Genomic DNA, 11,752 nt, shown 5'->3' with positions numbered 1-11,752 from the left:
AAAAAAAAAAAAGATAAACTTCTGTTTTAAGTTGCTATTGTATGTATCTGTAGTTTCAGTGAATCAGGAAACTGAGTAGGAGAAACCACTTGAGCTGAGGTTAAAGATCAGCCTGGACAAGAGAGAGACAACAGCTCAAAACAAACAAAACAGCTGTTGTAAGAAGATGGTCTATTTTAAAAATATTTTTATTTATTTATTCTTATGTGTATCAGTGTTTTGCCTATATGCAAGTGCACCTGTGTTGTGCAATGCCCACAGAGCCCAGAAAAGGGCATCAGATCCCCTGGAACTAGAGTTACCAATGTTTTTCAGCCACATGTGGATACTGCTTACGGAACCCAGGTCCTCTGCAAGAGCAGCCAGTGCTTTTAACTGCTGAGCCATCTTTCCAGCCCCAGAACATGCTGCTTTTTCAACAACTCTCTTGAAGAAGAACCAGTGAAAAGCCAGGCATGCTCAAGGAATTTCAAGACATCTGAAAGTTGGGTCATGTGGATGCAATCATTAGCTTTCCATTCACCTGATGGGAAGACTGCATGCAAGCTCACCAGGTGTTCTTTCCATTCTAAGTAGAAAAGAAAGGAAACAATATTAAGAGATCAACAATTTTTAGTCACATCCATCTTTAGGGAAAGAGTCATTTAAGAATACTTTGCTGGGGCTGGAGAGATGTTGGGGAACCCTGCTATTAAGGTCGGCTCCTTTCTCAACAGGGGCTTCCTGCCTGCCTTACCTGGAAAGTGCCTCCAAGCATGGATGCCTGACCTTATTCAGAAGGTCACCTTTGGCATAGTTACCTGCAATAAAACTGCCCCCAGGTTTTTTCTATATGATAATTAGGCATTGCCCTATAGCCAGATGATAGGCTCCCCCTACCACATGTAAATAAAGCATACTATGAACACCTATCAGTTGAAGCTTTGGCTGCTGCCTCCACACTATATTTTCCCTAACCCCCACTGAATAAACAGAGCTGTATCACTGAATCTGCCTCTCCGGAAGGGCTTTCTTCCATCTAACTCACTGGCCGTCCTTACCCTGTTCGCCGCTTCTGCTCCCTTTGTCCTTGTGGACAGGAGGCCAACGACCCATGAGGGGAGGGAGAGACCCCACAGAGAGATAGCTCAGTGGTTAAGAACACTGGTTGTTCTTGCAGAAGATCAGGGTTTGAATCCCAGGGCCCACATGGCAGCTAACAACTGTCCGTAACTCCAGTTCCAGGGGACACAACAGTCTCTTCTGTCCTCCACAGACATTGCACGACACGGGTGCAGTTACCTACATGCAGGCAATATATGCATACACATAAAATAAAAATAATAAAATATTAAAAAAACAAAAATATACTTTGTTCTGTGACAGTTTTGGAGGAGTAATTGGTCCCACTTTCTGTTCATACAGCTAAGAAATAGGAAATACCCATCCCCCAACCCCCATGGATGGTAATGAGAAGCCATTCTGTTGCACAAGTATGCATGTGTGTCTGCTAGGCTGAGTGAAAGTTATGTGACTATTGGAGAAATGATTTGAACCTTATATTCACAAGAGCAAACCATATAAGAAAACATCTTAGAATATTATGAAGTGGTCAGATTCACTTACATCTTGATACACTACATATCACATCCTATGGTTGTAAAGACTTTTAATTGTCTTCATGATAATGATTTCTGCTAAAAACTGAAAAAGGCATGGGGATGAGAGAGAATGAGAATATGAATGTAGCTTAGTGGGTATACATGCTTGGCATCTACAGGAAATGTTGCAGATTTCTATTCATTATACATTATAAAGAGAAAAGCAACTTAAACCCCAAATTGCTATCAAAGTATTCTTTTCCTGTAGGTTGGAGTTCTCTATGAGTATTAATAAATTTAGTGTATTTTATTTTTTAGACAAGAAATTTAGCTTTTCAATTCATGAAGTTTGGTGGGCAGACTGGGGTAGGGGGCAGATAGGGGAGGGAGTGTAAATATGATTAAGATTATTCTATGAAATGCACAAAAATTCAGTAAAAAATGTGCATTTAAAAAGAATATTAAAAATTTAGCTACTCAACATAGTGAGAAGACTGTTAGATGTATGTTTAAAACAATCATAATTTTTAAATTAATGACAGTTCCTAGAAATACTGATTTGCTATCCCCAAATCTGAAAAACTAAAATGCCAGGAATTTGAAAGCACTGAGAAATGTGCTTTTTTTTTCCACTGTATGTTGTAATTGTAAAATGTATCATTAGTACTGAATAAATACACATGTGTAAATAGAGCACCTGCTGCTCTTGCAGAGGACCTGAGTTCAGTTCCCAGCAATATACATATATGTCTCATGGGAGCTAGCTTTGAACTATGCAATCAAGGATAACCTTGAACTCCTGATTCTGATCTTCCTGCTTCTACTTTCCAAGTGCTGGGAGTTTATGCAGTGCAGAGGAGCCCAGTGCTTTCTGTATGCTAGGGAAGCACACTGCCAAGTGGGCTACATTTCCAGCCTTGATGACTTTTAAATTTTAAAAATTCTGAAGAATTTATAAGTTTTGCTATTAGTGTTACTTGTTAAAGAGGGTAACATTTTCTGCTACCTAACTACACAGGATTTTCAAATTCAACCATTAGATAGAAAAATAACATTAGCCTCTAGAAAGTAGTTGTTCAGACTTATAAAGAAAATAGGGAATTGCCTGTTATATGAAATGCTCAACTTCAATAGTTCTGCGATATGTACAATCATTCCTACTTAGATCTAAGTGTTCAATTTTAGCCATCATTCAGTCATTTAAATATATGCTCAACAATGAGATACTAAAAGACACAGATATTATGTATCAAAATCAGGGTAAGAGGAGCTCCAAAAATACCCATTTTCTAAAAAAAATATTTTATTTATTATTTTTATTTTATGTGTATGGGTGTTATGCCTACATGTAGGTAAGTGTACCAGTGCAGTGCAATGCCTGTTGAGGACAGAAGAGACTGTCAGATCCCTTGGAACTGGAGTTACAGACAGTTGTTATCTGCCATGTAGGTGCTGGGATTCGAACCTGGGTCTTCTGCTAGAACAGTCAGTGTTCTTAACTGCTGAGCCATTGCTCCAGGCCCCAAAATATTCATTTTTAAAAAGTATTTTCACGGGCAGTCTTATGAGGTTGTACAAGGAAATAATTATCAACAGGTAACTATTTTGGGGCTTAGTCTTTCATTTGTTAAAGAAATAGATTTATTGACAAAGTATGAAATTTGGACGATCTTTTATTACTTTTGTAAAATTACTTGAAATTGTTTATATTTACTATCAATGTACTCAACAATGAGTGTGCTTCCTGCCCAATGATTTAAGATTTTAAAATTCTTAAGTATTTGGCATGTGAAAAATTAATATCTCTCAGTAATATTTGTTAAGCATGTTAGACTTCCATCACTGTAAAAATATATAATAAACAACTTAAAGCAGGGAAAGTTTGTTTTGACTCACGTTTTTAAAAGTCCATCCATAGTCACTTGGACACATCACTTTGGGCCTATGATAACACAGTACATCATGACAGGAATGCACTGTAGAAGGCCCACTTACATTATGGCAGCTGGAAAGCAAAAAGAGAAAAGAGACCAAGACTAACCTAATATCTCCTTCAAGAGTATAACACTGGTGATCTTTCTCCAACTTTGCCATACCTCTTAAAGGGTCTATTACTTCCCAGCAGAACCATGGGCTGAAGATCAAGCATTTAATACAAGGGCCTTTGGAGACTTTCAGATGCATTTTTTTTCTTTCTTTCTTTTTTGGTCTTTTTGAAACAGGGTCTCCTTGTAGCCCCAGCTGGCCTGGAACTCACGATGTAGACCAGGCTGGCCTTGAACTCAGATATTCCCCTGCCTCTGCCTCCGAGTGCTGGGATTAAAGGTGTGTGTCACCACGCCTGGCTTCAGATGCAAGTTATAGCAGTATTTATGAAGATACACATCCCTAAGGTTTTGAGAATCCTAATTAATGAAGCACTTCATGAACAAGATCAAGAATCTCTTCCTTTAAGAAAAGAATTCTAAAAATGTAATACTTTTTTTAAAATTGTAAGATATAATGCCTCATGTCATTACCATAGTTTTGCTAGAAGAATTAACCAATATTAGACAAGTAACATAAAACATAAACCTTAGAAAAAGGTTTTTATAATATGCAGATAATATGCTTTAAGGTAAAAACACATGAAAGTCTACCTAAAACACTTTAAGAATCAAAGAGTATCTATGAAGGACAGAAAAATTAATATGGCAGAACTATTTCTTACAAATGCCAATAGTGTTTAAAATATACAAAAACCCAATTCAAAGTAAAACTATATAAATATCAAAGACAACTTGAATATAAGATCATTAGAACTGAAGAAAACAAATTAACCATATGGTAAATAAGATTGTACTGATTTTTAAAAAATTACTTAAAAAAATAAAATTAACCAAGGAACTAAAAATTATGCCAATGTAGTTGAACAGGGTATAGTTAGAAGATACACTAGATTTTATACCAAAATTTAGTATAAAGTTATATCAATAACAAAATACTGAGATAGCATACTACCTTTCAATGGGAAAAATGTATGTAGCAAAGTATTTAAAAATGGCAAAATGATGGCCGGGCATGGTGGCACATGCCTTTAATCCCAGCACTTGGGAGGCAGAGGTCGGCGGATCTTTGTGAGTTCGAGGCCAGCCTGGTCTACATAGTGAGTTCCAGGACAGCTGGGGTTACAGGGAGACCCTGTCTCAAAAAGAGAAAAGAAAAAAAAAAAAAATTTAAACCTGATTTACTTATGATGGTGAAATTTGGGGATACACTATGGAATATTCATTAAATTAAGTATTGTATGGGTACTTAACACTTTCAAACAACCTGTGAAAACCACTAAGATTAAACTAAAATAAAAATTATACCTGGGCATGGAGGCACACACCTTTAACCCTAGAATTTGGGAGGCAGAAGCAGGTGGTGGATCTCTGTGAGATGGAGTCCAGTCTGGTTTATATAGAGTTCCAGGCCAGCTGGGGTTACAGGGACATCTGTCTCAAAAAGATTAAAAAAAAAAAAAAATTCTGGCGCTCAATGGCTCAGTCAGTAAACTGCTTGCCACATAAATGTGAGTTTGGATTCCCACTATCTATGTAAAAATCCAAAGCAGCAGTGCAGGCCTGGGGAAATGGAGACAGGAGGATCCCCAGGGCTTGCTGGCCAACCCGTCTAGCTGGATTGGTAACCTCCATGTTCCATGAGAGACCTTGTCTCAAAAAAAAAAAAAAAAAAGGTGAAAATGCAATTGTAGAAGGCACCCAACTTGTTTCTGTCTTCCATGCATACATACACAAATGACGCCCCCTGCCCCCAGACACACAGATACACATGTGCACACACACAACCAATACAAAACCAAGAAAAGTTACAAAATGCCAACCTGATTGTTTACAATGACCATCTGCTGAACCTTCTCTATGCATATCTTGCATAAACCACTTTATAACATTATCTCCTCATAACCCCAACAGAGATGAAATCAGTAAATCTCAACAAGTTCCACAGATAAATAGGAATAATGCTTATAGTAGTAAACTTGCTCAAGCCTTTCAGCAGTTTTAACCAGTTAAGAGTAGAAAGTTCATTTAAATTCTCTTCATTTTTATGAAATTTAGAAAACTTTCTGTAGCTGCCAGGAGTGGTAGCCCAAGACTAATCCCAGCAGTTGGGAGGCAGAGGCTAGCGGATCTCTGTGAGATCAAGGCCAGCCTGGTCTACAAAGTGAGTTCAAGGGAGACCATCTCAAAAAACAAAAAAAATAGAGAAATGTTCCATAGCAATACATTTTGCTTTATGAGAACAGAGTACTTTAAAATATACCAGAAAAAAAATTTAATATGATCAAAAGTTAATTTTTTTTTGTAGCAAACATTAGAAAGCAAGAAAACATTAGTCTGGATTTGTCTGTAAAAATAGAATCTTTTTGTTTTGGGAAAAGCTCTGACTATGCAGCCTATATTAATCTTAAACTCACAATTCTCCTGCTTCTGGAATTACAGACATGCTCCAGTACATCCAGCAGAATCTGTTTCTCATAACGCACATTCATTTGATAGCTAAGAGAGTAACTCCAAACACCTACAGATGAAAAACTGAGCATGTCATGATGGTAGTAGTCTGTGCCTTTGAAACTTGAATTTTTAAAAATCATTTAGCTTTTAGAGTAGATTATAGAAGAAAGCTATGACATATGAGTCTATATGATAAACCTAATATTCAGAGGGCTTATGTTTGGTTTGTGAAATCATGGATAATTTATATTTCATGCTTTATTTTCCTGTGCTTTTTGTAGGACAAATTTATATCAGAAAAGCTTATCCAATTTATGAAAATACTTTTTTCAGTCAATTATTTTAGAGCCACTTAAAATTTCCATCTTAAATGGAGTTCCAGGTTTAATGACTATTTTTTTTTTTTAATGTATATGGTGTTATGCCTGCATGTATGTAAGTGCACCCAGTCCTGTGGTGCTCTCAGAGGCATCAGATCCCTGGAACTGGCATTGCGGATGGTTGTTAGCCACCATGTGGGTGCTGGGATTCAAACCTGGGTCTTCTACAAGAGCAGTCAGTGCTTTTAACCCCTGAGCCATCTCTCCAGTTTGAGTCTAGATTTAATTAAGATTAACATAGTCTCAGTCCACTATTTGTATGATTACCAAGAGAGCTGTCAACTGCAGAAAACTGGAAAGTAAAAGAAGAGGTAAGATGTGTAAGGCTGTATAGGGTGATGCAGATAAGACAGTTAGCTTATCCTCGTTACAGAGTACTTGGTTAATTACAAAACAACAGAGTCAAATGCAATTAGGAGAAGGTAGACGTTATCTTTCAACAAAGGAAAAATATGTACAAAAGACAAGCTGTGTAATAAGTATCACCTTGGCATGTCAGAATCAGCACTGAAAAAGTAACAGATCAATATCGTTAGAAATAAACCACAGCAAAGTTACCCTCAAAAGATCAAAATGCAGCAGGGACAAATCTGGTCTCAAAAATTAATTGAATAGCCTTCATTTGTAAAACTGTAAGCATCTAAGGAAAAAAGGCAATACAAACATCAGTTAAATAATATTTATTATATAAAGAGATCCTATAACTTGATATGAAAACAAAGTAACCCCAATAGATATCACAAAGACAAGGGACATAACATTTGACCAGAGAAAACACAGCTAGCCAAAGTACACAAGTATCAATCTCATTAATAACAAAAGAAATGATTGGGATACCATATTTTGCTTATTCAATACACAAAGTTGGAAGCAATTTTTACCTTATCTAAAAGTACTCAAATGTACCACTTTAAGTAATAAACAAGTATCATTTTTTAAAAAAAGTAGGAAAATTTCTGCCAATGCAGAAATCATAAAGAGCATTAATTAAAATTGGTCAACACTTGTATGGGCAGTAAGTTCAGACTCCCAAAAGCCAAGTCCATTTCTCTTGGTTCCTGAGTTACATTAAGTGATTCCAAATAAAGCTGTTCCTGATTTACACTCCCATAATCCTCCAGGGACAGACATGTACATACTCATGTATATATATAATTTCTTCCTTCAGGTGAACAATTTTTCCAGGAATGTGCCTATTCAGAATTACACATTACCAAGGACTCCTTTGTTCGTAAGGTTTCTTTAAAGTTTCCCATGTACTGAACCAATAAGAACACCCACAGTATTGAAGAAGCTGAAGTTCTACTTTGTTGCCTTCTGCAGCTGGCTTCCTAGGGAATCTGAAATTGGCCCTGTCCTCGAGGCAAGGCTAAAAAAACCAAATTTCTGATCTGATGCTAAGCAGTGCACATGCTCTGCTTGCTCAGATCATAGTCTTGAGACAGATCACACAACTCAGGATGCACACAGGCTGAAGCAACCCCAAGACAACAGGACAGTCACTCACATCACACAATGATCATGCCAGAGTGACTAAGCTAAAAGATGGAACTTAAAATCCTATAGTTTTGTTCAAAATATTTCTTTGCCTTCTTTTCTCCCAAATTTTACAGGAAAAAGTAGAAAAAAAACGAGAAAAGCAAAAGCAATTCTCTGAAACTTGAATTTTGCTAAATAACCTATATACAAATAACTATAGAAAACATATATACAGAACACTAATGTACTTTTCATTTAAATAATTTAATCAAATGACAAATTTGGCTGTCAGTTTGACTTGCTGTAGCCCTTAGCTATCTAAATTCTATGTAAGACCATGACACATTTACTCTCAGGTACTGATTTCCCATTTAAATATAATTAGCTATTTTGTGGAATTAAAAAAAAAAGAATAATTTCACTACAGTTGAAGTTTTAATGATCCAGAAGTTTGTATGTATGAATACACCTATTTTTGTGTGTGCATGTATATTTGTCTATGTATACACATTTTTTTTTTCCTCTTCTCTCTCCAGGGAGAGATATCAAATCCTGACGTAGGACTGTTTCTTCTAGCTAATATTTTTATTCTTTCTTCTGTCTGCCTGAGAAACTTCATATAATCTAAGTGCAGTCACACAATCTAGCTAACAGATTGTCAAAAACTCTAAACAAGGGAGGTAACTTGGCAACCTTTTATTATTTTAGTATAGGTGGCCTCGATGTTTTCAGTGAGATTAAAACTTTCAACTCTCAACTATAATAGACTTAATTATACTTTTACTATGATCACCTACAATTTGATACACATAACACCACAAAAAGATATCTAATCTTCTACATTCTTTTCACTTGTTAAAACAGCTGAATATATTGAATACATTTTCAGAATACACTTGTCATTTGCTAAACATACTAAGTCAAACAAGACAAATAACCTGTTACCTTTTTGTCTAATAACTGCAACAATAGAAAATTGAGAGGAAGTATGAGATCATCTATGACACAATGAAAAGGTGTTACTCCTAAGAATGATCTGAAGGTGCTGAAAGAGGTGATTCCCTAGAAGGTGACCCAGGGTTTTCTTCAGGTGGAAAAACAGTGAGAGTACAAGCCCGAATGCCACCAAGTGACTCTGGAAGATCAAAAACTTTATGCCACTCATCTTTTTCTGGGTCGTATTTCTGGACAATTTCTACCATGCAACGATTATTCCAAGAATATCCACCAACAACATAGATTTTGTTTTCAAAGACAGCAACTCCAACATCACTTTGACCTCTTAACATAGCAGCAATAGGTGTCCACTGGTCAAGAGTTGGTGAATAGTATTCACAGCTTAGAACATCATCATAATCACTTGTTCCTCTGAAGTGGTTGCCACCAATTACATACAGCTTGTCTCCAACTGTACACATGCAATGCAGACCTCTGACTGTAGTCATTGGCGCCTTCTGTGTCCATTTGTCTGTATCTGGGTCAAAACACATGAGCTCATTTTGGAAAGTGTCATGGGTAATTCCTCCTGATATATACATTAAGCCCCCATATACTGTTCCAGCATGGCCATAGTGGGGCTCACTCATTTTGGCAACATAGCTCCATTCATTCATTCTTGGATTGTAACATTCTACTGTGGCCAGTTCACCAGCCGCACTGCGCCCACCAACTGCATATAAATGTCCTTTGAGGGCACTCAAGTGGAAGAACGTGCGCTTTTCATTTAATGATGCCACCTGCATCCATTTATTATATCGAGGATCAAATCTGAAAACTGTATCAACGGCAGTTTTTCCTTTCGTGTCATAATTACTCTGACCTCCAACTACATAAAGAAAATTTCCAATAACAGCAATGCCATGCTGGTATCGAGGAGCGTCCATGGGGGCTAACGATTTCCATTCTTGTGCCCTCTCATCGTACATCCTTAATTCTTTACTGACAACCAATTGCTGTCTCAAAACTCCTCCTAACGTAACCAAGTGAGTAGAATCAGATCGAATGGCAGTTCGGTCTGACTGCATCACTGGCTGCATATATGGCATCATTTGGTAATTACTAGCTTCCAAAAGTAAATTCACACAGGTATTATCTGTTCTCATGAAATCTACTGTCTGCACATAATTGATGAGGTCCTGAGGTGTCATCAGTGGAAATCGAATATTCTTCATTAATTTTGCAGCATAATCCATCCGAGGGTCTTCCAGCCTCAACCAGCGGCAGGCTGCCTTGAAGAGTTCGAGTTCAGTACAGTGTTTGAGACTGTTACTGGAAAGCACGAAGGCAAGTCGTTCAAAGGGGAGTTTTAGGAACTCCCCAGTACTCAATAAAGCAGGAAAGTTCTTCAGGATGAAATTATTAACATATTTATCCACTTCTATAAGATTGTAAGTGTTAGCGATTCGTCCAACCTCAACACAGTTATCTAAAGAGACTCCTGATATAAGAAATACTTTACAAAAGTCCAAAACAGGTAAAATCTGTAGAAAGCTGGCAGCCTCAAGAGTGTCCTGAAGACTGTCCATATTAAGAGACAGTTTTGCAGTATAAATAAAATCAATTATTTTCTTTAGACCAACCTTGTTCACTCCATGAAGCTTAATGCACATTAAATCTTGTTCTTTCATTCCACCTGTAAACATGGCCTTGAAATAATCACTAGCAGACGCCATCATGGCTCTATGAACCGGGAAAATTTCATCTCCATCACCAGCTACCAGAGTCACGTCACAAAGCAATCCTTCTATTCTAAGCTGATCAAAGCCTTGCAATACCACGGAACTGTGAGTATTGCTGGTAAAAAACCGTGTGGTTCCTGCCTTGGAAGGCTGCAGATGGGCAGAGACACCCATTTCACCGTTACCAAGTGACACCTTCATGTGAATGCCTTGTTCTTGCAGAGTCTTAGGCAGCAGATGTAGTAACTGGAACGACTGTCGGGAAACCAGGCTGTCCACTGAACAAAGGGGTTGCTTTCCTGATCAACGGCAAGCAATCACAGCAGCAACCCGCGGGTCACACCAGTCAAGCATCCACTGAAAACTGCTGCAGCACGACCACAAAGGGCCGTGGGCCTCAAACCAGATTACTATGCAAGTGATTCATCACCTGAAGTTAAGTGACCGGGTTCACCTCGTCCTGCCGCCGCTGGTTCCTCCTGCAGTTCCGCTCCAGGCCGCGGGGGGAGGGGCCGCCACGTCCTGCTCCGCCGCTCGCTCTCCCGTCAGGCCCCCACCTCAACGAACAGCTGCACCCTCAGCCTTCACCGCAGCGTGGCCGCGCCCACTGCCTGGCCTCAAGTAAGGCCTGGAACACCGGCTCGGGCCTGGAACACCGGCCTAGTCCGGGACTCCGAGCCCGTCGTTCCGGAAAGGCCGAGTCCCAGAATTCCCCGGGCTAGGTGCGGCCACGCAGTTACTGCGCCTGCGCCCGCTAGGGTGCGCGGTGAGGGAGGGCGGAGGCACAGAAAAGCCAAATGGGACTTAAAAAGCTGAGCTGGCTCCATGTGCCTGCAATAGTGCACCTATAGCCAGCTGCGCAGTTGGTGTGGGTTTCTCAGGGAGCCCTTTCTCCAGTGCACTCTTAAAGATTTACATCTTCTGACAGAATAGCAATGAAAAGCTCTTTTTCATATTGAGAAGAAACTTGGCAGAAGAGGAGGATCACTGTAACATGCTGATTTCTTTTCCTCCAAAACACAATTTGCATCCTACGCAATTTAATAAGCACCTTATTTAAAACGTAGTTTCTAAAAATTTTTTCACCATTTAAAATACATGGCATTTGTTGGGCCATAGTATATAAACAATACATT

General features: G+C 38.5%; 1 protein-coding gene across 1 annotated transcript; it reads right to left on the bottom strand.

Annotated features, from left to right (window-relative positions):
- Positions 1-7,124: 7,124 nt before the first annotated feature.
- Klhl9 (kelch like family member 9) lies at positions 7,125-11,337 on the bottom strand. The gene has a single exon (XM_008828930.3). The coding sequence runs from the start codon at positions 10,815-10,817 to the stop codon at positions 8,964-8,966; it is 1,854 nt and encodes a 617-aa protein (XP_008827152.1). The 5' UTR covers positions 10,818-11,337; the 3' UTR covers positions 7,125-8,963.
- Positions 11,338-11,752: the final 415 nt, after the last annotated feature.

Source organism: Nannospalax galili, unplaced genomic scaffold (genome assembly GCF_000622305.1).
Source record: "Nannospalax galili isolate Female #2095 unplaced genomic scaffold, S.galili_v1.0 scaffold52, whole genome shotgun sequence".
Taxonomy (NCBI): domain Eukaryota; kingdom Metazoa; phylum Chordata; class Mammalia; order Rodentia; family Spalacidae; genus Nannospalax; species Nannospalax galili.
This window is presented reverse-complemented; position numbering and strand designations above follow the sequence as displayed.

Bases quoted from the DNA above. Each gene is read 5' to 3' on its own strand.
- Klhl9 (XM_008828930.3), bottom strand. From the start codon at position 10,817: ATGAAGGTGTCACTTGGTAACGGTGAAATGGGTGTCTCTGCCCATCTG.